The sequence below is a fragment of the Protopterus annectens genome, chromosome 15.part0 (genome assembly GCF_019279795.1).
Source record: "Protopterus annectens isolate FY-2018-M chromosome 15.part0, PAN1.0, whole genome shotgun sequence".
Lineage (NCBI taxonomy): Eukaryota > Metazoa > Chordata > Ceratodontiformes > Protopteridae > Protopterus > Protopterus annectens.
In genome coordinates, this window is record NC_056749.1 from 512,028,549 (window position 1) to 512,056,241 (window position 27,693).

Sequence of the window (27,693 nt, forward strand, 5' to 3'; positions counted from 1 at the left end):
GGTGACTCTCTGGGCCAGTCCTTTCCATCCCTAAGGTAGTGAATGAGCTATCCCTCAGTCAGGCTTTTCACCTGCCTACCTTTGTTTTTTTTCACTCCCAAGAATAAGTGGGAAAAATTCTTCACTTTGTAGACATTCATAGGCAGCTGAGGTTCTGTTTGGCCAAAAGAATAATGGTCAGAAAACTGACCAACTGTTTGTTTCCTTCATTGATTCCAAGCTGAGCCAGCTGATCTCAAAGCAAACTATTGCAGCCTGGATAATGAAGGCTCTTTCTTTCTGCTAAACACAGTTTTGTAAATCATTGCCTTTCTGCCCAAAAGCACATTCTCCTGTGGTAGTAGCCTCTTCTGCAGCCTTCCACAAGGTTGTCAATGCCAGGTCCATCTTGGAAGCTCCCACCTTGTCCTCTGTGTACACCTTCACCATACAGTACAAGATTGATGTTTTTCCATATCCAAGGCTGCTTTCACTAGGTCTGTCTTGTCTGGGTTCCTGGACAACTTATCCTCCCAGTAGTCAGCCACTGTCTTCTCTGATTCTTTTACCTGTAGAAATAACTCGTATGTTAAGAATACTGCAACAGTAATTTCATTCAGGACTTAGTACAGTTGTGTAAGAACTTGCCATAACAGTGGATGATGATCTGATCACTGTTGCAGTATTCTTTCCCTCCCTTCCTCCTTCCCTTCTCTTTCTCTGCTCCATTATTATTCTTTCCCTCAGTTGTAAGCTATACCCTATGTATTGTTATTGGGGGAGTTTCCTTACCTGTTTGAGCTATGCCCCTCCTAGCTGACCAGCCTCCTCTCTCCTTAGTCTGCAGGCTGTTGGCTTGGAGGTAGTCTGAGGTACTCGTGTATATGTCCGCCTGTATACCCTGAGGCATACCAGGTGAGATTGCTTGTTGGATGTACGCCCTCCAGAATATAAAGCTTTGGTACCCTGACTGGATGTTATTGGATGAAAGCCCATCTGTTCCACCAAAAGATGGATGTGTCTTCCGCCCATTCATCAAGTTTTTCAGGGATACAGCAGAGTTGGCACCCTTTGAAGAATCACAGCATATGCAGTCTGACTCTTCTTTGGATTCCGATCATTCCCAACTGAAGATTCCTATGAAGTGTGTGTGCAAAAGGAAGCATTTAGGCTCCCTTTCAAAATCCATTACCCCAGACACTGACTTTGTTGAGAGAGAGAGGGTTCTCCCAAACTCCTCCATGAGACATCACTTTTGGCACAATCCTAGAATTGATTAAACAAAGTGGAACCCTGGCCATCTGATTTGTGCCTCAGGACAAAGTAATTCTCTTCAAGGCTTACAGACCTGCCCTTTCTACCTCTTGTGTGGCGCTCTTGTGGACTGTCTTGTAGATTTGGTTACCAGAAGGTCATGGCAGGAACCAGATTCAGCAGAAGGTGTGCCATGCAGACTTGACAGTTTTGCATCCTTCTAAAGATTGACGATTTTAGTCTGAGATCATCTGGTAAACTCATTGATTGTTGATGTAGCCACTAGAAGGAGCTAAAGGAGCTAATGTATGAGTCTTTGTCTGTCCACCTCACTAGCAAGCAGTTCAGAGTGGTTGACAGGATGGGAAAGTGAGTTTACACCTCTGGCACTTTTATCACATTATATTATTTGACCCATGTGAATAGATTCCTAAAGGACCAAGCCAAATAAGCTGTGGATTCTTTTGGATCAACTCATGTCTCAGTAGCTTCCCAAACAACTTTAGACTACCCTGAATACCATGTTTAACAAAACAATCCTCTCCATGCACCTATTTCACAACACATTGAATGGGGCAGCCAAGGCAGCAGGCACTAGCAAAACATTCTGGTGTAATTCCTGGCTTTGTCTGTATGACCTTCCAGACAATTTCAAGGCATCCTTTACCAACACTCGTTTTGATGGATCTCTCACTTTTTCAACCGAAGGTTAAAAAGAAGTTGATGAGGTGTCAGTCAGATGGTAAGATGCTGGCTGCCATGGAAGGTAAGCTGCCATAGAAATTAAATTTGAGATCTTTCAGAGATCATGTAGAAGGAATCGGAAATTCCCAAATCCCTGTGGGTCAGGAAATCCCAGCATCAGCCTTATTGACTTCTCCTCCTCCTTTGATATTGATGGCCATGGTAAAGATGACCCCTTTAATGAATACAGACCCACACAGTCGGAAGGGACTGCAAAACCAAGGATACAGTGAAGTTTCCCCAGCTGGGCCAAATCCTTCTCCCTGAAAGCTTACTTGACTCTGCATCTTTGGGGGGCAGTAGCGGCAATTGTCTCAGCACCTACTTGTATGGATGGCCATAATACAAGACTGTTGGATGAGAGATATCTTATCCAGAGGCTATACTATACCATTTTCCAAGAGACCACAAATTCAGAAGCAACCATTGCCCAGCTTTCCTCCCCTGGAATTACTAGCTCTTCAAGAGGTGTTCTCCCTCCGTCAAAAAGGAGCATTCCGTTTGGTCCCATAAGACCTGGGAGGGTCAGGAATTTGCTTAAGATTGTATGGTTCCAAAGAACGAGGAGCTAATCATTGTCAGCTTAGAGTCCTGACCTTTAGTCTCACCACAGCACCCAAAGTGTTTAACCAGTTCATAACTGTAGTAGTAGCCAACCTCTAACTGTAAGGGATCCATGTTTTCCATACCTAGATGATTGGCTCCTAGTTGCATCTACCAAAGAGTCCTTACTGGAAGTCAGAAATGGCTTTGTATAGCCTTGCCTATCCTTGGGTATCTCCATAAACTACCAGCAAATCATTTTTATTGGATTCCATCTCAACACAACCTTCCATCAAGTGTGTCTTAACTCCAGAATGATGACTCGTTCTTCAAAACTAAGTTTAGACTTAGTACTAACATAAGAAACCCCCAGTAGTGCCGGTCCTCCAGTTACTGGACCTTGTGACTGATGAGATTTCAGTGGTACAGTACGCCAGACTTCACAGGAGAATTTTCCAGTTGGTGATGTCCACTCAATGCCCCCCTTCAGCCATCACTCATTTAACCCAGTCCTGCTGAAATCGCCTGAACTGGCAGTTGACAATCCCCACTCTTTGAGGAAAAACGATGGTTCATTCTGCTGACACTGACAGCCATAGTAACCACAGGTGAACCCTCTTTGGGGTGAGGGGCAATATGAGAGGGGGATGGCCCAAGGAACTTGGATTCATTCAGAAGCCATTCTTCACATCAACATTCTAGAGGTGAGGGCTGTCCTAATGAGTTGCCAGAGTTCCAGAATCTTTAGCCCTCGGGAAGTGATAGCTATTCAATCGAACAATGTCTTTATAGTTTTGTACATCAACCAGGCAGGAGTCAGATCTTCTCCCCTATGCAGGGAGGCCATGAAAGTGTGGCAGTGGGTGTTGGATTCAGATTGCCTTCTAGTAGCAACGCGCATTCCTGGAAAATCCATCTGGCTAGTGGACAGGCTCAGCAGGTCCATCCTAATGCCCTCACTAGTGGCCCATCAAACATTCCATGGCTCAAGATATTTTCAGTAACTGGCCCAGCTTTGCTGCAACTTTTTTGAAAATTTCTCCAACGCCAAGTGCAGAAGCCCTTGTTTCCTCTTAGACACACACAGATGTTTTACTATACCTGTGCCCCTCTCAAATGGTCTTCTTTACACCTTTTCCCTCTACCTCCTAATACCCAAGTCTCTGCAGAAGAGATCAGCCTGCAAATCACAAGCAATCCTCATTGTTGCATACTGGCCCAGACAAATCTGGTCCTCTGATCAAGCCTTCTTTGCCAAAGTCCCCTTAGCTTCTACATCCACAATCATAGCTTCTGTTTCTTCCCTTTGGTTGCCTCACCTGAACCTTTTTAACCTTGTAATAACTGCACAGTATCTCCAGCTCCCCTTGCCAGACAGTCACCATTCTCAGAGAAGATAATCTGCATTTTGTGTATTACTCAGAAGCAGTCCACTTAAACATTTTGAGTGTAAATTAAAATGTTTTTCCATCTGGGCTACCAGTCGGGGGTTGATCTGCAGTCTGTCTCTATTGCAGACATGTTGCAGTTCCTTTCTCCACTGTTAGAAGCAGGTTCCAGCTAGTGTACAGTCAGTATAACTGGTAGCCATTTCTTATTACAACCCCAGATACCAAAACCTTTCCTTATCCTCCCATAGGCTATGCAAGGCCTTTCTCAAGAGAATGCCCCCCCCCCCCCCAAATTATGGACCATACTCTCTCTCCCTGGGAATTAAATTTGGTTCAGTAGTACAAACAGAATCTAGTTTTGAACCATTTTCAACTGTGGTTCTGAGGTTTTGTCATGGAAAACACTTTTTCAGGTGGCTGTCACATCAGCTAGACAAATTTCAGAACTACATTCCTTGTCTGTTAGGGCATCTTAATTTGATCTTTCACAAGGATTTAAGAAGTGACCCTTCTTTTATCCTTAAATTGTCTTCTGAAAGTAATATTAACCAGACTTAATCTTCTAGTTGTCTTTCCAAATTACTGAAACAAAGGGGAGTATCTGTTGTATACACTGATTCTACCAATACATGACCAAAACCTTCAGAAAGGATACCCAGTTGCCTTTAGCAGACTGGGCTTCAAAGTTTCTAGACCAACTTTGTTCAGATGGTTATTAAATTGTATCTTTTTAATTTACTCTAGTAACAACAGGGTCCTACGTACAAAACATAGGGCTCATTCCAGAAGATCTGTGGCAATTTCTACTGCCTTTTTCATGAATTCCTCCATTGATGGTGTTTGTGCAGTTGGTTACATAGTCTGTGCTGCATACACCAGCATTTCTAGACCTAGACCAGTGTTTGAAGCTCTGGTTCTTAGGGGTATCCTGTCATGATTTCACCCGAGAATACAGTTAACTTGGCATTCTACCCCAACTGTCGGTTGGACTGATTGATGAAATAGGATATTGTAACATTGGATCCTCTTCATCCAATATGACATTCCTCCCTGCTGTTTTTGTGATATATAGGTTCATTGGCAAGTACTAGGCTAGCTGCCCTTGTGGACCATTTTAAGCCTAGCCAGTCCCCCTTTTTGTGCTTGAATTAACCTGTCCCATTTAGTTAGAGATTGGCCTTGCCCATCTCATTACCCTGAATGAGAATAACTAGGATCATACCATAGATAATTTAAGAGGACTCCTACATGAGTTAAAGCATTTAGGAGTTGCCTCTGAACATTATTAGTTTATTGGCAGTCTTAGGGCAAATTTTCTGTTTCTTATCCATATATCCAAGTTGTGATTGAATATGGACAGGAGTGAGCTTTTTTTTTTTTTTTTACATGGATAGGGAGTCTGTTCCAGAGCAGTGGTATGCTTTGTGAGATATGTCTGTCCCTCCAAACTGTTCTGCTGATGATGTGGAAGAATATGTTCTATGCTGGCAGCAAACTCATTCTGAGAGGAAGGATCACAGGAGATTATGAGAAGGTTTAAAGGAGCTTTGAGGCACTAGACACCAGCTAATGGTTGGATTGGATCCAAGTAAAAACTCTATATTCAGCTGTCATATCAGATGGACCTGGATAAAAACAATCCAGCTTTACGATAAGTACATACATTATTATTATTCTCTGCACCAGTCATTGTTCGGCCCTTTTTTCTTGGAAGTTCTTGAGCTTTGTGGAGTAAACTTGCAAGATGCTGACACATTCCATGTTTTCATATTTTAGCTTAAATAAGTATTCTCAGCCCCGTGCCGATTTTTCTGTCAGTCATTCTGTTTGTAGCGTGTTCCTAACTCAAGACGATGAATGATTCTTGTAAGTTGTTGCCTAGAGGCAGGTCATGCAAATGTCATATGGCCACAGAATAACCTATCGGCACCACCCACTAGACTTCCATGTATTGCCATGAAACCTGCATTACTTTAAAAGAACCAGCAATTTTTGAATCATCCCAACTAGTAGCACATGTAAAAGGGAGCAACTCTTGAAGTGCTTTGCATACATGGATGCATGGAAGATGGAGATGGTTGGTCTTTCCTTATTAGAAGATGTTTAATGATAGTTCTATGTTCATCTCTGGTTTCAACAAGAAGTTATATCACAAGGACCAAGAATCAGAGGTAAATCATGATAATGAGCTCCTAGAGTTAAGGCATTTATAAAATGTCTCCCTAGTTTCACAGGTGTTGATCTCTCCTTCAAACAGTAAGCTTGAACCTATTCCTTTATCAAATATTGAGAGACTAAGAGGAACTGCATCTCCCCCTCCATTGCCGCTCTTGAAAGGTGCTTTCTGGAGTGTAAATATCAACTTTCTCACAGTTGCTTGACTGAATCTCAGTTTTATCTTGATGAAAGTTGTTTTGAGTCACCCAAGTCATGGATGGCTTGTACTTGAAACCAAGGACTTGTTTCCTACATCTCCCCCAGGCCAGTAAGGCCAGATGGACCTGTGTGTGGAGGGGGGCATCTGGTCTTCCTCTCCCGAGCTTGTAGTTCAGGGCCTGTATATCAAACATGTTTGAAGTCTGGTGGGAGCTTCAGTTGTGATTGCAAGAACACACCTCTGGGAACATGACCTGATGCCGGCACTGGGTCTAGCTCAGGCCTGTTTTACACACTTGCTGGCTTGAGCAGGGGATGTTTCCTGGCGCTGAATCTTTATCACCATACATCTGGTGCACTCATTACATGCAGTTCACAGTTTAAGGCTATTCTTAGGCTTGTCTGTCATACAAGTGTGGAGCTCCTTCCCTTGTTCTCAGTTACTTGTGTGGAATGTGAGCCTAAAGAGGCTAGCACCTCTAAGAGCAGTGACACTCACCACCCAGTGTTTCTCTTAAGATGACCTTCTCCTGAAGAGAAACCTTGAACCTCATGAGAATCTTTGAAGACCAATACCCGTTTCCCACTTCTTTTCTATAAGAAATGCATTATATGTTTGGGGAATAAGGAGGAGCATTGTGTGTACCCCCCCCTTTACTCATAAAGAGTTAGTTCATGCAAACTGGAAGGACCGAAGTTTTACTCCTCTGGTACTCGAGAAAGCTGACTTCTTTTAGAAGCTCTAGCTTTTATGTTGCAAGTCCTTGACCAGGCATCCTTGCAGCTACTCCTATGTCTTCCTTTTAATCCAGCTCAGTGCTTGGTGACCACATTTTTCCAACTTCACCAGACAAAAAGGAGTCCAAACTCTAACTGTGGGCTAAGAGTGAGTATTCATCTCTGTCACGTTAAGGCTAAGTCTGTGCTGCTGCTTATACTTGTTGATACCATTCTTTTCTGGTGGACCTAGACCCTAAAGAAACATCTTCCTTCCTTTGAATTTGAGCAGTCAGAGGAAATGATCAGGACACACTCACTTTGAGTGGGCTTCCATGTAAATAACAATTTTTTTAACAAATATTTTCTATCTCACAGCTGACCATCAACTGCTTCCAGTTAATCTGGATCACCAAGTCTATTGACCCTTGTGTACCCTATGAATTTCCTGTAAATATGGGTGAGGGCCAGTGAGGAGATCAAGGTATTCTGAAGCAGCGTGATACTAATGCCAAGAGAGAGTGTTTTTGCCTGTTTTTCTTCATGTGGTTGTGTGCATTTGATAACACAGAGATGGTGGGGGTGTGTGTTGGGTGTCAGCTTTGAACCATCTCTTACTTTTGCAAGGACGGGTGTCAGCTAGACACCCTGCCCTTGCTCAGGCAGCACTGCACAGTTGTTTTCCCAGTCTTCACTAGAGAAACCAAGCCATCTAAGTGTCTCATGAGTGTGTGTACCCTCTACCTCAGATGGGCATGCCCATCCTCCTTGCCTTTGCAGCCAAACTGTTTTGACTGTGTTGATGTTATTCCTAGAGCTGGAGGTTTAATTATTTGAATGCATTTGGTGGCTTGGCTGAGGCTCTCCATCCTTAATTAAGAGCTCAGAAATCCCATGTTGGAATCCACTTTCAGATGGGATTTCTCTTTGATTAGCCCTCTCACAATGTTTTGAATAATGTCTTGAAGAGGAAGATGGTTACTACTACTGTAGAAGACCGTTGTCCATCTTTTCTTATAAGTCTATGCAACCTTAGAAGAAGCAGCAGCCTCGGTGTAAACAGAAGATTGTCCTCAAGCATCACAGGCTTTTGCTTCAAGTTAGAACAGTCTCGATTACAGTCTTAGGCTAACCATGAAAGCATTTCTGTGCGTTTGCTCTAGTTCAGAGAGCTATCACAACGACCATTGGGTTGAGGACAAGGTCATTGCCACATCTTAGACCATTTCATTTCTTCTCCAGAATGACCTCCACTAAGTGATCAGATTGTTTTCACAGAGCTCTTGGGACAGGTCAAGACTCTAGATGCTGCCCCTTACTTGGAATAGGACTGAGCACTCTTCCTGCCTCTCTTTGGAAAAGGGTCAAAATGTTTCATGCCAGACTGAACATAAGCATCTTCAGTGATTGTTATTGAGTACTTCTGGTTTCATAAGTTGTGCTCCTGCTTATGCAGGAAGCAATCCCTCCAGCATGTTTTGTTCATTGTGATGACAAGGTTTAGATCCCTGGAGCATGTGGCTCTGAAAGATTGGGATTTCTTTAAGTGGAGCATGTCCAACAGCTCAGGGTTTGACATGGCCTTGTATGTTAAGCAGCGATCGCGTCTGAGTAGACGATATGCCACAGAATATAGCTGGAGTTTTTTTAGATGGTCAGCATATGCATCTGCTTTAGGCCTGTGATTCTTTTAGTGAGGTATTTCTGCAGCCTTTCCAGCTGTTGCAGATGTCTTGTGAGGTACATACCAAACAGGGCGTTATACTCTATAATGGGTCTAATGAGGGATGAGTACAGTGGGACAGTGACTGCCTTTTTTATGGATGAAAAGCCCTTAGTGATGAGGTATGCCACATAGAAGGATTTCCTGACTGTTGTGGCGATGTGGTTATCAAAGTTGAGACCACTGTCCACTTGTGTCCCTAAGTCACTCATCACACTTTCGGTGTTTAGTGTACTGCCACCTTTGTGGTAATTCATGGGTACTTGTTTTTTCCCAAAGGGGATAACTATACATTTCTTGGCATTAAGCTTGAGCCCATGGCTTTGGCACCAAGCATCTGTAAGGCCCATTTGTAGAATATCCACATAATTTGGGGATTTAATATTGGCTCCCGGTTTGCAGTCATCTGTGAACTTTGTTAGCCAGAGTCCCGTAGTGTTGGCCTGTACTTCAGAGAAGAAGATGCCAAACAAGAGTGGTCCCAGGACTGAACCCTGAGGTACTCCACTTGTCACTTGTTTGGAGCTGGATTTGGAGTCAGCTACTTTTACAGTCTGGGTTCTGTCAGTAAGAGAGTTGGCAATCCATCGAGTGACGTAGGGATTTATGCCCAGCTTAGTAAGTTTATCTGTGATTCCAGAGCGTGGGATGGTGTCAAAGGCCTTGGCGAGGTCCAGATAGGCTGTGTGGACCGCCTTACCCTCGTCCACAGCTCTGGAGGCTGATTCGAAGAAGTCAGTCAGGTTCAGGAGACAAGATCGGCCCTTCACGAACCTAAACTGGGTGGGGTCCAGTGTTTGGAGGTTGCCAGTGTCTTTGTTTATAAGTTCCATGGTAATGCATTCTATGCCCTTGAAGATCAGGCTCGTCAGACTAATGGGACGGCATTTCCCGGGATCCAAGGTGGATCCCCCATTGTGGAGTGAGATAACTGTAGCTGTGCGCCACTCAGTGGGCACGAAGCCTGAGATGAGGCTATGATTAAACATGATACTTAGGTGAGGTGCCAATTCATTTTGTAGTTCATGTAGTACACAGCCCAAGATGTCATCTGGTCCCATGGATGCTGTATTTTTAGCTTTGGAGAGTGTCTACCTGTGTGGCCGTGATTCATGGAATTTGGCAATCTTTTAGTATTGAGATGGGCCCTTTAGAGGGTGAGAGTGGGGTGAAGTTGGCACTTAATCGATTTGTCAGGATATTGGCAGTATTCTTGGGATCACTGTTGTAGCTCAGAGCAGATCTGAGCATTGCCATTTAGATTCTTGACATAACTATAGAATGCCTTGTGGTTGTCTTTGGAATCTTTGGCACTTTTATATTCGTAACTAGCTTTTGAGAATTTTATGAGGGATCTCAGCTTCTTACTGAGGCTGGTAAGAGAGTTTTTTGCATCCTGGGATTTTCCTCTTTTCTGCAACAGTTTCTTCCTTCTGTTGTATAGTTTGTTTATGGCAGGAAAACACCAGATTGGCTTCCTTTTTTTGGAGGAGAGCATCTTGGTTCTATTTCGGATGGCACGATTCATGCATGAGTGGATGTGCTCGTAAAGTGCCTTATTGTAGGATTCAGCAGTCGAACTTTCAGACCCCGTCTGCATAGGTGCCATGAAGTTTGTCACTTCTGACTTGAGTAGCTTGAAGTTGTCTTTGGAGAAGTTTTTTACGGAGGTTTCCTTACTGGGGGCTGGGGGTTGGATGTGGATGTCAAGGGTAATTTGCTTATGGTCGGGGGTGACCACTGGTGTGGAGCAACTATCTCCCATGTTGGTAATGAACAGATCTAGTATACTGGAGCCCCTGGTGGGACTATGGATTAGTTGATCCAGGACTTTGGAATTTATGAATTCCAAGAACTGTTGGGAAAAGGTGCTGGTACCAGAGTAGGTTTCCCAGGTAATGGCAGGGTAGTTGAAATCACCCAGTATTAAGGTGTTTGGTTGTATCTTAATATTTTCCAGTATGTTTAGAAAGGTGTAGTGAGAATCTTGGGGCATGATGGGGGATTTGTAACAAGCTACAATTTGGATTGCAGTCTTACCTAGTGTTAGTTGCACCAGGAGAATTTCATATGCATTGTTTTGGGCAACTAGCCTAGAGGTGTGAATATTCTTGGTGAATATGGACACTCCTCCACCTTTAGTGTTTCGGTCTTGGTTTGGTGGCCGAAAAGTGTGTTAAGAGTTGTAGCCTGGTATTGCAGGGCTGCTCTCTCGAGCCTTGAACAAGGTCTCAGTTACTGCACAGATATCTATGTTCCCCATTTTTAGGAGTGCCTCGAGAGAGTGCATTTCGAGATTTAGACTTCTAGCATTACCTTCAGATTTTGCATGCTTGTATCTGTTACGGTGGTGGTTTTGTCGTTTGAACCTTGCCTAAAAAAGGCACTATAGGGGTGGCAAGAGCTTTAGCCAGTAACCTGAATCCCAGGGGTGACAGGCGCAGACCATCTTTGGCAAAGCAGTGTGGTTTGTCGATCATGTCTTCCCAGGCAGACAGATACTGGATCCCCTTTGAATGACACCAAAAGCTTAGCCAATTGTTGAAGTCAGTCATTTTGTCCTTATACTGTGGTATCATTCTGTCCGAAGGCAGGATGCTACTCAGGGCTAAGGTCATACCTGTCTGGGCCACATGATCTGAGAGCTCTTCCATGTCTCTCTTCATGTAGTCCAGGGAGGAACGTCTCAAGTCATTCACTCCAACATGGACAATGACAAGAGTTGTATTTGTACTTGTTGTGGAGTGACTTCAGTGCATGTGTTATGTGGCGGATCCTGGCACCCAACAGGCAGCTGACTGTAATTTTCTCCTTGTTCAGCCTGGTGAGTGGGACATCAGTATGCCTGACTGTAGTCACCTATGACTAAAGTGTTGGGTACATTGTCTTGCATTAGGGGCTGTTGTTGGGTGACACACTGGTGTTGTGAGCTATGTGTCACTTTGGTTGTGACTGGTGTTTGTTTGCGTTTTAGCTTCGGAAGTCCTTGTTGCTTGGGCAGGTTAATGTTATCGGCCTCCGCATATATGGGTTTAGTGTTGCTATGTGTGGGTGTTGATGGTGTGGGTTTTGAAGGGCTATGTGTTGCTTGAGGTGTAGTGCAGGTGTCAACCTTCTCCTCTTGACTGTCTTAACACAGTCTTCGCTGGAGAGAGCTTTGCTTCCAGTTTGGCTATGTAAGTGCATCTCACAGGTTATAGTGTTGGGTGGTAGGAGGAGAGGATTGTCTGTGTACATGAGGAAGTTGCTGCATTGCCCCAGTATGCCCAGATTTACCAGGTGGACAGGAGAAATCACCGGAAGCTGACCCTTGGACATGCTTGTTCACCTAATTCCCCCCATTTAGCAGATGGGTTTGATAGCTCTGTATATCTCTTCCCCCTTCACTCCTTTAATCTTGCTTCCTTCCTGTATATGCTCAGGTTCCATAAGGTGGATTTATATTCTCTGTATCACAGGCTGCACCCATGCCATAATCCAGTGCAAGAGCCCTCTGATGTAGGAGTGGCTCTGCACTGCTTGGGGAGTAAGAAAGAACAAAGGATAGCACAGGGATATGCCACCTGTGGACTAGATGTGTGAAGATATCCGAGGTAAGTTGATACCAGCCCGACCATGTAGGAAGTGTACAGATTTGTAAAAGTGTGGCTGAATGTTGTACTTTGCTAGTAGCAGAGATCCCTGCAAGTTGACTGCAATAATGACCACACTTGAACATGTACAGTTGTGGTAAGTTGGCCAAACAACTGCTCTTTCTTCTTCCAGCACCAACTTAGCCATTATGATTGCCTTTTGAAAGTGGTTGCTGCATGTTATGAGCTAGCACAGATGTTATGAAATGCCATTGGCATCACCCATTGTGGGGAATGGCGTCTTCACTGGTTTGTTGTCCTGAAATGGTGCTACCTTGACTTGCTCCATCAGGGTAAGTGGAGGCTTACAAGAGGAGAGTAGGCCAGATATGTACTACAGTATTTTAAAAAATTGTCTTGCACTGTGAACCTTGTACAAGTATGCTTTAACAGTGTGCATTTTCTTTTGCATCACCTGGGGGACATCAATTCAACATGTTTATATATTGCAGAAGGCAAGAGCACCTCTCCAGGCAGATGAAGTGTGTGTTCTGTTGCAGTGGTGCTTTTGTTGTATACATGTGCACTGTGTTTTTCCATTGTGTTATCTGTCTTCAGGCTCATTTGCGGAAAAGGTGGAGAAGTAGGCATGCTCACCTTGGCCGCTATCATCCACTGCATCTGGGACTGGGTCATCAGTGCCTGCCAGGTCTGCCTCTCAAAAAAGGGAGTGATGGGTCCCTGTACTGGGAGTGACTTAGTGTGTTCACTGGTACTGTCTGTATCTCCCCTATGAAGTGTGTGCAGACTTCTGTCTGGAAGATGAAGTGTGGATGTCTAGTGCTGTCCCAGCATGAGATGTGGATGCTGGTCACTAGGCAGTTGGATAGCACTGTGGAACATTTTCTAGTGCAACGGGCAGGTCCCACCCATCTCCAAGAGAGCAGGTGGCAATACCTTTAGCCATCTAGGCAATTGATGCCTAGGCTTGTTGCTCTCTGGGCCAGCCTGGAAGCCAGACATGAGAGGAGCCTATTCCTTTTCTTTCTAATTGTGCTTCTACCCTTGTGTTTCATTCTCCATCCCTTGTTTATTTTGTGTTCCTCCCAGTTACCAGCTGTCATCCCTTGGTATGTATATGTTCATGTGATATCATCCTCACTTTTGTATGTATTCACTAACATTTTGTGCCCTTTGGATTTCAGAGGAGAAGCTTTTTCACTGGGACCTTTCAGTTAAGAGCATCTGTTTTGGTATTGTAGGCTTTGGAGCATCTCCTGAAGTCAGAACCTTTACTGATGAGGTTGTACTGTTAGGCAGTGGTATGATGTTTGGACTAGGAGTGAGTAGGAAGGCTTGTGTATTAGAGACTTGCAAAAGGATTCCCTGAGTTTAACATCAAGCCATGCAAAATTATGTCTTCAAATCCAGTGGAATTTAATACCTTGACATACACCCTGAGAACAATGGCAAGCATTCATATGGTCTTCAGGATGTCAGACGGTTAAGAAAAGATAGGTTTGCTTTTAGTGACACAGTTGTCTTATTCCTTCTTCCAGGGTAGGGGGGGAGTAGGAGCTATATCCATTTCAGTAAGTTGAGGGGGGTTACCTGTATGAACCACCCATTCCAGCTGATTCACTGTCTTACACTAAAGGCTTGATCAAAAATGCCAAACCTCATACTTATGACACCTTGTTGGGAGACTGAGTCTGGTTACAAGCTGTCCATACCCAGTCCTTAGTCACTTGCGAAGTAAAATACTTGTAATTAACTGCCTGATCTGTATAGTAATTATTACTACTAAGTTCTCATATAAAAGCAATTCTTCAACTATGGGATCTCATTGTTTACACTTTTTGGGGTCCTAGAGGCTTCCAGGAATCCAATGCTTCTCTGTTTAGACTGATGACTTTAGTCTGCCATCTTAATTAACTTGTGGTTATCTTTGTGTTACTTCAAACACCAGGTAAATATTGGTCTCATTCTTCAGAGTTTGCTTCCCAGGGTTTGGCCTTTGGTGATTTATTAGAGGGCAGAACTTTGAGTCATCATTGCCGTGGTAAGGTAGTATTTACAGGAACTCCATCAAAGCTGACTCCTTGAGAAAAAAAGTTATCTGTGGGATATGAAATTTGGTATGCTGCTGCATCTTACCTTTGAAGTGGTCGGTTTGGAGAAGTTGAAGTTTGTATCCTGGAAGACCCTGTTTCTCATGGCCATCACTCCCATCCGTTACAATACCAAGTGGAGTCATCCATGTGAAGTGTGTTTTAATCACAGTACTGGACATCTCTGAGTGAATTATTTTGACCTGAAAATTGCCTGAGAGACATCTCTTGATTAATCCATACACCGACCACTTTTACCATAAGAAGTGTAGGATAGGATATTGTCCACACTCTGGATATCCACAAGTTGCAGCTTTGCCTACAGAAGATGCATGAATGCAGGCAATGGAGCATTTGTTTTATATAATTTCTTCCTTGTTGAAAAGGTGCATTTGTAGCAAAGCATAAACTTTCCAAGGGGTGAGAATACTGCATTGTTTTTTGCCACCAAAACTAAAACGGACTCCTGAGGGTTGTGAGGTAGGTAGTTCTTGTAATATTTGTTTCATGAAGGTGTCTTACCATAAGGATGCAGACATGTACATCATGTGAAACTGTCAAACACTGTAGTCTTTAATCAGCTGCATAAGTATTATTTCCTTTGTAAAGGCAGTACTAAACGCCAGTTTGTCCTGAATCTTTCTTTTTTGTCTTTTGGGTTACTGCTTGACATTCAGCATAATTGTTAAATGCTACATTGTTGGAAAGATTTGATTGTTTGTATAAGATAAGTGAGAACTCACCACATCAGCTGTCTTTAAGAGGGTCTTATACAGTTAGTACTTTTTCTACATCCTCACACTCCCCTTTGCCTGAACAGTTTCTGCTGTTTTAATAAGCATTCAATAAAGTATGTATGTAAGCATTATTTTCTGAGCTTGTAATTTAGTTTTGTTATTGTTTGAACCCAGTTCAAAAGGGGGGAGGAGGGGTCAGTACATGAGAAACCTTTCTGTGCCTGCACTCATAATTCCTGCACATAGACACTGCTTGGGCTGAAGAGGAATTGCATTCATGAGCAAAGAGGTTATACTTATTGCAGCTTTGCAAGAGGCACACACTAGGTATTTACTGAAGTGTTACACCTACTGCAGAGGCCCGTTTCATATCTTGTCTGATATGGTGACTGCTCACCCATCTGTTATTTAAGTGGTTGGTTGTTTTAACTTATTTTCATGTTTATTTGTTTATTCACTTGTCATTTTTCTGTCGTATAGTAAAGCCATTAAAGAAAAAGATGACAAAGAAAAGAGTGGGAAAGAAAAAGAAAAAAAAGAGAAAACTCCAACTGCTACTCCAGAGGCCAAAGTACCTGGGAAAGATGGTAAAGAAAAACCAAAAGAAGAAAGGGTGAGCAAAGATGAGAAAGTACGAGAGACCAAGGAAAGAACACCAAAAGCAGAAAAGGAAAAAGAGAAACTGAAGAAGGAAGACAAATGTTCGAAGGATGATAAGTCAAAGGCAGTAAATGTTAACCTGGAGTCCAGATCATCCACTGAGAAGGAGAGGGAGAAGGAGCCATCCAAAGAAAGAGAAGTAACCAAGGATGCCAAATACAAAGAGGGCGCTAAGGGAGGAGAAAAGATGGCGGTCACTGGGTCCTTGAAGTCTCCCGTTTCCCGATTAGACAGCTTAGAATCTGAAAGAGGTAAGCAGTCCTGTGAATTTGTTATTTTTTTATGTGCAGTAATTGCATAATTATTCAGAAAGGCATAGAATATTTGTGCTGTCTCTAAAACTTAAAGCTGTAATTGTAGTGGAGCTGTTCCTAGAGAAGGCAGTGTATATACAAGTGAGATGCTGGAAGGTGGTATATTAGTTAATGCATCCCGAAGACTGAGGGATAATGTATTCTTTCACCAATTATTGGAAATTATGACCTTTAAAATAATCTTATTTATGAGACAAAGGGATATTTTCCCTTAGTCCCTAGTAAAAGTGACCATCTTTAAAGCACTCCGTGGAGTTAAAATAGAAATATTTCTGCTACAAAGCAAACACAGTGTCAGAATAGTAGTAGTAGTCCACTAATACCAGCATTCCTGTGACAGTACATTTTCATTTTAGGCACATCCATATATTTCTTGTGTAATGCTTCCCTTTTAATTTAAAGCAGTGTATTGGATATGTTCACAAAAATAGTGCTTTGCTGCCACTCTTAATTCTACATTTACTTTTTGTCCGTCATTAAACTATATTTATATCATTCTTGTACATTTTAATACTGCAGCTTGTTGAACTCTAACCTTAACCCACACACCTTTATTCTGTACTATTCATGTCATCCTAATGAGAATTAGTAGATATTTGAACTAGTCATATTAAATATGTGTGTGTCATACATCTAGATATTTTATAGTGGCAATTGTTGCAGTAGGTTCATTATGTAAGATGTAATTCCTGTGGTATAGGATCTCACTCCTTCAGCTATAATTTGCCTACTATGTGACCCTGAGCAAGTCACTTAACCTGACATTGCTCACAGGCATACCTCTCAACCCCCATAATGGGGGAGGGACAAAGGCCCAAAAATACAGACAGATTGTAAATATTGCTCTTATAAACTCAAAGTTGCTAAAGTAACAGGATGTTCTTCATCTCACATTGCTGCAGTCCTAACACTTGGGTAGTCCGCTGTCCCAGTCGGCCCGAATACCAAAGTATAAGGCTGACGTCGGTCAAGGCGCATTAGTCTGACGTCAGGGAACAAATGCGCATGACCAACGTCATTTCCTCAGTCTTTTTTGCCGCATGGTCCGATGCAGAAGCAGTTTTGCAAGTGCAGGTTGGCGTTCTGAGATTTTCCGAAGTCGGAGTTTCAGACCGAATCCAAGTTGGCTAAGTACCCCGTTGGAGAATATTTTGTTTTTTTCTTGCCTCAGTATTTTACCGGATGTCAGAAAAAGTGAATAACTGTATTTCTTGTGGGAAACAGATACCTCATAGGGATTACCATACCTTGTGTATACCTTGCTTAGGGCCTGAGCACGACGTTGTTGGCTGTCGCTCTTGTGCTAGATTTAACAAACGCACTATAAAGAGAAGATTAGATTGTGCCAGGTTAGTTTTTGGGAAGCGGTGTAATTATAAAATGCCGTTGGATGCTCCGACGCCCGCTTCGTCAAAAAAGCGCAAGGACAAAACGGCAAAGCCTAGGCTGGAAGAACCGTCCGTGCGGACGTCGGTTCTTTAGAGGGCTCGGTGGAGCCAGAGGTTCAGCCAGTAATTTCTTTGGAATCCCAGGGAGAGACTTTATTATTGCAAGATGTGACCTCTCAGGAGGTAGGCCAGGCGGAAGGGGCTTCTCAGGTAGCTGTTCTTCCCTCCCTTCCTAAGGTGGTTAGGCCCTCCTGCTGTTTCCAAGGCTTCTCCCAGGGGCAGGCCAGGTTTGGTTTCAGGTGTTACCCCTAGTTCTTCAGGGTCTGTACCTAAGAAGCATATGCTTAAGATGGCAGAAGATTTGATTACAATGATTAGAGGTTCTATGCCCCCTCCTGATAAGAGACCTAGGGTGGAACCTGAGCTTGGGAGTTTTGAGCAGTGTTCGGATGCTTCTGGGTCTTTGGCTGAAGACTTGCAGGAGTATTCCCTTACTCTGATTCTGATGTGGATGATTCTACTCCTTCTGCTTCTCCTCCTGAGGATTTTTCATTTTCAGAGACTCTTCATTCCATGAGGGAGCATTTTAAATGGGAAGGTCAGGATTTCTCTGATTCCAGGAAAAGGCTTAGGGAATTTTTGTTTCTTTCCAGCATAGGCCTTTAGCTATAACTCCTGTTCTAGATGTGGTGGAGGATGTTTTGCAGAGGCTTCTCTGAACCCTGATTCTTTGCCTCCTGCTCCAGTTAAACCGGATAGATATTATAGGGTGCCTGAAGCTCATAAGTATCTTTTAAGAGTCCTAGGGCAGACCCAGAAACTGTTTCACAGGGGCCTAAAGGTGTTAAGGCTTCTGTTGTTAAAAATCCTGTTCCTCCGGATAAAGAGGCAAGGGCTTTGGATAGATGGGGAAAGAAAGTGTATACTTCTTCCACTTTGGCCATGAGAGCTTTGAATTGCCAGTTTCACATGTTGAAATACCAGAATTATCTCCTTTCACAATTAAAGTCTAAGGTGGATGCTTTGGCGGAAGGTATTGAGTGTAAAGAATTGCAGGATTTAGTTCATGTTTCTGAACAGGTGGGTAAGCATTCTTTGCAATGTGGTTTTGATGCTGTGCAGGCCTCTTCGAGGGTGGCTGCCACTGGTTCGGTTCTTCGCAGGCACGCCTGGCTGAGGGATCAGAATTTAGCTGAGCATGTGAAGACAAGGATTTTAGATGCTCCTTTACAATCTGATGTGTTGTTTGGTTCGCCTGTGGAAGCAGTTCTAAAGAAAATGGAAGACAAGGCTAAGTCTATGCAGACTGTTAAAGATTTTGCAGGTTCAGCCTCCAAGTTTAGTAGAAATTGGCCTACCAAGGGGTGGACATATCCTGCTTATGATTCCCAGTCTAGGGGTAGGTCTAGACGTGGTAGGGGCAGAGCTCAAGGTTCTTTTAGGCCTAGAACAGGGAGTTCACCTGCTCAGTCTTCTGGTGAGGGCAGGGGTCAGTCCTTTCGTAAACAGACCCAATGACCTGCCTTTTCAGCTGCCAGAATCCTCTCGTCTGGCAGCACCTTTGGGAGGAAGGTTGGCACTTTTCAAAGAAAACTGGAATTTAATTACCCAAGACAAATGGGTATTGGATATCATTCACCACGGTTACAGGTTTTATTTCCATACCTTGCCTCCTTTCAAAGGCATGCCAGACATTCCTCCTCAACAAAGGAAAGAGGCTCACAGGCAAATTTCTCTGTTGCTCCAAATAGGGGCCATTCAGCCGGTTCCTGTGCCAGAAAGGGGCCTAGGATTTTATTCTCGCCTGTTCCTAGTACCAAAAAAGGGGAACACTTGGAGACCAATTTTAGATCTGTCTCTCCTCAACACTTATCTGGACATTCCCAAGTTCAAAATGTTGACGTTACAACAGCTTTTACCTCTGCTGGGCAAAGATCACTGGATGGTAACTTTGGATCTCAAGGAAGCTTACCTTCATGTTCCTATCTGTCTAATTTGCAGGAAGTATCTGCGTTTTCGAGCTGGGAATTCTCATTATCAGTTCTCTGCATTGCCCTTTGGCTTATCTACTGCGCCCAGAGTGTTCACAAAGGTTCTGGCTCCAGTGATAGCTTTCTTCAGGCTAAAAGGAATACAAATCTATCCTTATTTGGACGATTGCCTGCTTCTGGCTCAAGAAAGGGACGTGCTTCTTCAGCATTTGGGATATGTGATAGCAGTGCTAAGATGCCTAGGGTATTCTGTGAACGAAATAAAGTCCAGTCTAGTACCCTCTCAAGACATGTGCTTTCTGGGTGTGAGACTGAATACAGCAACCCAGATGGCCTTTTTAACCCCGGACAAACAAAAGAATCTTTCTCTTTACTTCCATCAACTATCTCATCAGTCCGGGCTGACTGCAAGGACAGTCCTTCAAGCCTTAGGGTTCATGGCATCTTGTATTCTGGTACTTCCCAATGCCAAACTGCATATGAGGAAGCTACAATGGTATCTCAAAATGTATGGACACAGCACTGCCAGGATTTGGACACTGTCATTCAAATAATACCTTGCATTCAAAAGGAATTTTTGTGGTGGGCTCAGGAATGTCACCTAAACAAGGGACTCTCTGTGACCCGGCCAGAGGCGAGTCAGATTCTAACGACAGATGCCTCAGACACAGCTTGGGGAGCTCATCTGAATGGAAAGTGGATACAAGACAAGTGGCCTGCCAGACTGCAGCATCTACATATCAACATGAAGGAGATGTTAGCAGTCCAGTTTGCATTACTGGCTTTCAAGGATTTTCTTCTTCCAGGGCAGGTGTTGATTCTAACAGACAACACAACTGTCATGTGGTACATCAACAAACAAGGGGAACACATTCTTATCCTCTATGCAGGCAAGCAATGATTTTGTGGGAGACTGCGTTAAGCTTGCAACTGAATCTTCAAGCAAGGTTTCTGCCAGGAGCACAGAACTCCTTAGCAGATGTGTTAAGCAGGCAAATCATGGATCCCCACGAGTGGAAACTGGATCTTCATGTATTTCAGACATTGACAGTGTCCTGGGGAACTCCAGACATAGATCTGTTCGCTTCTCCACTAAACCACCAGCTGCCAAAGTTTTGCACCTAAAAGGTTTCATCACACAGCCTTGAAAGTGGATGCTCTTTCTTTCAGTTGGAAAAATCTTCATGTGTATGCCTTTCCACCTCTGCCTCTCCTCCCAAAGGTACTCCTAAAGGTCAGACAAGACAAGCCAAGGATGATTTTAATAGCTCCAGATTGGCCTCGGCAGCACTGGTACCCATTGCTGAGGAGCCTGGTAAGGAAGCCTCCATGGCCCTTACCTTTGATTCCACACCTATTGTCTCAGAAGGACGGGCATCTACTCAATGTCAAGCTTCACTCTCTTCATCTAACAGCCTGGCATATTCTGTTTTGAACCATAGCAGGTCTCAGCTTCCTCAACAAGTTTTGAATGTGATTATGGAAGCCAGAAGACCTAGTACAAGGAAAGTGTACGCAGAAAATGGAAGAGATTTTTATTTTGGTGTACAGCAAAGGATTTGGATGTTTCTGAGCCAAATTTGAGTGTGGCTCTTCAATATCTTACTGAGTTATTGGACAAAGGTTTGTCTTTCTCTTCCATTAAGATTCATGCTGCAGCAATTTCAGCTCACTATGATTGTGACCCACCATTGTTTTCTCATCCTTTGTTCAAGCAATTTCTTAGAGGGCAAAGAATATAAGACCCCCGTAGAGCTCCTACTCCTGCTTGGGACCTCAATTTTGTGTTGGAGAAACTCACTCTACAACCTTTTGAGCCTGCAGCTACTGCTGAATTGAAATATTTGTCATGGAAGACTGCTTTTTTGTTGGCCATTACCTCTGCAAGAAGGGTGTCTGAATTGCAGGCCCTTATGGCGGTTGAGCCTTTCCTGATTTTTCATAAGGATAGGGTATCTTTACGTACTAATCCTTCCTTTATGCCTAAAGTGGTTTCTAGTGTGGCTTTAAACCAAACTATTCATTTGCCTACTTTTTATGCAGATCCCCAAAATAAGGGGAAAAGATTTTGCACTCTTTAGATGTACACAGGCAGTTGCGTTATTATTTAAGCAGGACTAAGGATTTTAGGCAGTCTCAGCAGTTGTTTGTTTCTTTTGCTTTGAGTTCTCAGGGCAAGCCTGTGTCAAAACAAACTATTTCTAAGTGGATTGGGTTTTGCATTGCATTTTGTTATTCCCATCATGGCAAGGAGATTCCAGCTGGGATTAGGCCTCATTCCACTAGGGCTACTGCCACTTCAACAGCATTTCTAAGGGGGGTGGCAACTAAGGATATTTTGGAGGCAGCTACTTGGAGTTCAGTGCATACTTTCTCTAAGCATTACCACCTTCCTCTCTACTCTAAGTCTAGGGCTGGTTTTACCACGGCTGTTTTGCAGGGCATGTTGTCAGCTCCAGCTTCTTTGTGATTTGCCAGCCTCCCTTACCTCTGCTTTGGGATTCTACCCAAGTGTTAGGACTGCAGCAATGTGAGATGAAGAACATAGTACAGTTTTGTACCTACCATAAATGTAGATGTTCGAAGATCCACATTGCTGCAGTCCAATTTACCCTCCCTCCTTCCCCTCTGTGTTTAGGGGTGGTTGTGTGGGTGGGGTTGTACTTTTATAATTTGTATATATTGTACATATGTTTGGTACAGGAGTGTTTGGTGTTTTTTGGTTTTGGCCTTATCTTTTTAGGGTCTTCTGACATCTGGGGCAAGAAAAGACTGAGGAAATGACGTTGGTCATGCGCATTTGTTCCCTGACGTCCTGATGTCAGACTAATGCGCCTTGACCGACGTCAGCCTTATACTTTGGTATTCGGGCCGACTGGGACAGCGGACTACCCAAGTGTTAGGACTGCAGCAATGTGGATCTTCGAACATCTACATTTATGGTAGGTACAAAACTGTACTTTTTGCATTAGCATGACATTTCTGAAGGATATGAAGTCTGATTCTCAAGTATCTTTCATTGTTTAGTGACTTCAGTCCTCATTGATTTGCCAGAAAAACAAAATTTTGAGAAACGGACCAAAAATTAGTCAAAAATTTGGACATTTTTCAAAAATCCTGACAGTTGAGAGGTATGGTCCTGGGTTGCTCTTGAAAAGTTATTGTGTCCTGTGAGTCTACCTGGTTAACTAATAGGTATTATTGTTAATCATTGTCTTCATCATTATTGTCCTCTTCTGTTGCTATCCCTTTTATAGCCCTTAGTCACTTGTGGATGCTACCATACCACTCCTTTCTGCTTGTAAGTTCATATTTTTTTCTTCCTTGTTAAATTCCTTTGTTTTGTGGCTAAGCATGTTTCCATTTGCTGACCAGGAATTTTTTTGTATTTCCTGACCAAGAAGTTCACTTAGTCATAACCCAGTTTTGGTGTTGGCTTGAGAAGAATAGCGCCAAATAAATAATAAAGCAGTAGCTGCATCAAAAAATGCAGTAGTGATAAGTGCAGACAGTGTTACACACAAATTATGGGGTAGAATAGTACTGTGTTACAGAAGTATATACAGCTATATGTAATCTGCTGTTACAAATGTGTGAGAAACCATTGCCCACATTAATGAAACAAACTTTGCTATGTTACATTTGCATGAACAGTTGCTCATAACTTGTAGCTGTAACATTGTGGGGCCTCCTTGCTGGTTCTTGTAGTTTGTTTCCCCCTCTCCACTAGTCGCAATCTGAATTTTTTTCAGAATATCTCAGACTTTTTGCTGGAACATGCTATGACATCACACATTGTGTGCCTACCTCTTGAGTCAATCACATTTTGCTGCTAATCACAGATCTCAGTCTCAATGCATGTGGTGAAAAGTTCCACTTTTGATACCTAGTTTCAGATCCACAGGGCGTTCTTGTAACTGCTAGAAAACTGGCCAAGACCCACACTGGCATTTCTGTTGTCATGGAGTGGATTTCTGTGTGAATTGTTCCTTCATTTGTCAGTAGTTCAACCCTACCACCTACAGATGTCAAAGTGGGAACACCTTAGCCTGCTTTATTAGCAGGAGAATGGTGGCATTTGAAAGTCCCCTGCTTGATGACTGCTAAATGTGTTCTGTGTGCAGCCCTGAGCCTCAGCAGAACACTACCACAGAGCTGAAGCATGGAAAACAGGCCAGATCTTAACCCTTCTGCAAGCAAGTCCACTAGTGGAACTGCTTTCCAGGTGGTGGCCAGTACTGATTTTGTTCTTGACCGTGAAAGACTCAAGTATGCACTAGCCTTTTACTTAGACAGATTGGGTCGGACCCAGAGGAGAAGCATCCCTGACTCCTACCCTATGGTTTATTCCATGACCTAGCCACTGCCATTATGTTTGAACAGCCAGAGCTCAAGAATAATTGGCCTTGGACTTTCCAAGATGGCTGTACACTGATTAACAGCTTAACTTTCCTAGTGTAAAATAAATAGACTGAAAGACAGGGGGCAGGAAATGTCACTTTTAGTAAATTCCGTTGCTGGCTAGTAAGTACACTGCCTGGTTGCAAGTAAAGAAGAAATTTAGAGCCTGAATGAAAATCACCTGGAAAGGTGAAGAGAAAACACTGACTGTGAAGAATCTTTCAGCTGTTTTGCAAAAAGCAGTTCAAGCTGCTGCTTTCATGGAAGAAGTGGCTTCCAGTAATCTAGAGGAAAAAAGCAAGTTAAAAGTGATCAGATGATTGAAGTAAACAAAATACTGAAGGTGTATAACAACCCAGACTGCAAAAGGCTGGGAAAAAAGGAAGAAGCTTTAAACCGATAATCAGGTGAGCTGATAAAACTGCAAAAAATAGAGTTTGAAATGAAGAAAAGTCTGGCTGAGTGTGAAACTGTGAAAGAAGACATGGTTCAAAAATAGTAGATTTGTAGGACAGAGCATGTAGGGAAAATTTGAGATTTTCTGCTGCACCAGACAATCTAGAAGGAACAAAGTTAATTTTATGAAGGCAGAAATAAGAAGAATAAGAATGTGGACTGGTATTTCACAGCAGGGACTGTTAATTGAAAAGACATGCTGTTTGCTCCAAATATGGCCATAAGAAAGCAGCCAAGACCTTTATTTGTAAAGATGGAAACCTACCAGCAGAAAGTTAATCCTGACAAAACTGTGGCAAAAGGTCAAAGTATTAAAATTTAAAGACAGTGGAATGTTTGTGGAAAATGATTATTCACTGTTCATCTGGCAGAAGTGAAATACATTTATTCTAGCAGCCAGGGAATGTCGAGAGTCAGGTGTGGGATTCAAGCTGCTATATCCAGTTGTCTTCAGAATATTTTTTCCCGGAGATTCAGAATCATTTTTTTTATTCAAATCAGGCTAAAGAAGAAATAGTTTGTCCAACAAAAAGTGAGTCATCGAGCAGAGGGGGACAGAAATGGAGATGAACACTAAGATGACCAGCAACATGAACATTAGTGAATAAATGTGAGACTGCAAAGCATCAGTCACTTTTGTGAAATACGACTTTACTGGAAAGAGTGGGGCATTTGTTGACATTTCAAACATATGGGTAACTGAAAGGCATTTGCATCACTTTATATCATTAATGTTTGGAAGGGCACCGACAGGAGGGTAAGAGGAAGGAAAAAGGTAACTGTAAGTATAACCGTTTCTGTTTTTGTAACAGTATTTGTGAGAAACTTTTCACTATATAAATTGCATGTTTTATAGTAAACAGTTTTTATTTGTATGTGATAGATACTAAAGTAAACAGATGCTTTGTTTCTCTTTTTTTAGTACTAAATGTAGACATTACAGTGCAAAAAGAGAAAAAAAATAGACAAAATCATGTTTGTTAATAGGCTGTAATTTTGGCTGTTGAGGTGAGGGATGGAGTGCAAAAGTATGCAGATCATAATATATGTACGAGCTGATGCGTTTTCTCTTTTGGTTAGGCAAATGAACTATGACTCTTGGCGTTGCCTAATAGCAAGTTTAAATTGGAAACAAGTAAATAAGAGAACGCTGCCTATATTGCAAAGTTCTTTTAGCAGTAAATGTTTCAGCTTGTCTTTATAAGCCTGCAGCTGAGGACTACATTTTTTTTCTTGCGTTTTCCTGCTGACAATCGGTTAATAGAACAATAAAAAGCCAGAACCCTAATTTCTTCAAGGTTAAAAGTTAATGTTTTCTGAAAGCATGTAAATTGTTCATATCTGGGAAGGTGATAAGGATAAAAAAAGAACAGACGCCAATTAGTGTAACTAGGAGCACAGGCGATAACATGCACCTTAACATGGATAACCTCAGTTTTAGGTTAATTAAGACCTGTGTTTGCAGTTGTCTACAGTTGTTCTTACTAGGGTTAAGTTCATTATTTAAATGTGTATATAGCTTTGTGTATGTGTTAAGTTAATGAGTTATGGGGATGTTCTGAGGGTTTTTTCTTGTTTGCTTGTTTTAATGAAAACCCTCAAACAAAAAAAAAACACTATTGTAAAATGTGAGGTAGGTGCCAGTTTTGATAAGAAAAAACTGTATAAAGGATTAGCCTGCCAAGCAGTGCGTGTGCATGCATCTCAAAACCTGGAAATGGACATTTAAAAAGCAATCGTATATAATAGGTGGTAATAATGACTTGTTATCATAATGGTGACATTTTCCATGTTGTCTTGGAATGTGAAAGGTTTCTTAAGTATAGACAAAAATGAAAGTAATTATATTAAGAAATGTCGGGTGCAAATAGCAGTGCTACAGGAGATGCCTTTGGGAAGAACTGAGTACATGAATTTGGTAAAGAGAGGATTAGATGGATATTCAGTAGAATATCAGGGACAGAGGAAAAAAGGAGTTCTGTAATTGCTAGATGAGCTCCAGTAGTAAAAGAAATGGAAAAAAATGACAGTAACAGACTTGTGGCAGCAAGAGGCTTTTGGAAAGGGGTTAGGATTATGCTGACATGTATTTGTATTCTACCTAAAACTGGGATTATGGGATCTTAAAAAAATAATTTTCAACAGGGAATATTACTTATAGGTGGGGACTACAGTTTGATTTGCAATGATGAAGATGTATCTGGGGAGCCTAGAAGAGAAAATATAACCAAAGGGGTTGGATTTTTGAAGATATTTGTGAAAATATTTGGTATGGAAGAAGTGAATACAATAATAGGAACTCTGAGGTAATTTGCATATTATTCCCTAATGTACAATAACTGGGTTAGGCTAGACAAAAATTATATTTCACATTAACGTGCATTTAATTGAGAACTTTGACACATCAAATAACTATTTCAGATCATGTGCAAATAATTATCAAGACAAAAATGCAGGGTTATGAAGTAAAGATGAGACGTGACACTTCCATATCTACCTATTAAAAAAAGAGAAATTTAAGGAATGAGTAGTGGAAATTATTTGGGAGTTAAGCAAGATAGAAAGTACTCCATAAGGTATAGCTAGTGAGTGAGATAAAATGAAAGTCTTCTTCTTTCAGCTTTTCCTGGTTAGGGGTCGCCACAGCGGATCATCTGTCCCGCTCATGATTGGCAGTGGAGTTTTACGGTGTTGAGTTGCCAGCCCGGCACCCAACCTTCCACAGAAGGCACACACACTCACACCTAGGGCCAGTTTAGTGTGTCCAGTCCACCTACTGCATGTCTTTGGGATGTGGGGGGAAACCAGAGCACCTGGAGGAAACCCACGCGACCACAGGGAGGACATGGAGACTCCGCACAGAAGTCACCCCAGCCGAGAATTGAACCGGAGAACCTCTTGCTGTGAGGCAGCAACACTAACCGCTGCACCACCGTGGCCGCCCAGTGGGATAAAATGAAAGTGAAGTTTAAAAATAGGGTAGAAATAAAATAAAAAAATCATATGGTTAAGAAGTAACGAGTTATTTGGAGAGGCTGACAAAGGTTAGGGTATTACAGAATAAGGGGAGTTTAACAGACCAAGAAGATGCATAATTGCAGAGTGCTAAAGAGAAAAATAAGGGATTACCTTGAGCTTACAGATTGCTGTTAAGCAGCTTTTTAATAACTCCAGGGCACAATATTTTCTGGCACAACAACTTGGGCAACAGAAAGTAGAAGGGATTGTTTACAAACGTAAGGAGCCTATAACAAGAAAAATAACCAGAGGTCCTGTTCAGGTGTTAGAGATATTTCAGAAAAGTTATGAAAATGTATATACAGCAGAAAAGTGGGA

General features: G+C 42.5%; 1 protein-coding gene across 1 annotated transcript in view; it reads left to right on the plus strand.

The window, feature by feature from the left end:
• The window catches only part of LOC122789852 (THO complex subunit 2-like), a 2,223,396-nt gene that overhangs the window by 1,661,749 nt on the left and 533,954 nt on the right, over nucleotides 1-27,693 (plus strand). The window contains exon 14 of the mRNA XM_044057286.1: nucleotides 15,628-16,058. Within this exon, the coding sequence (XP_043913221.1) occupies nucleotides 15,628-16,058 (431 nt within the window). The remainder of the gene's footprint in view (nucleotides 1-15,627; nucleotides 16,059-27,693) is intronic.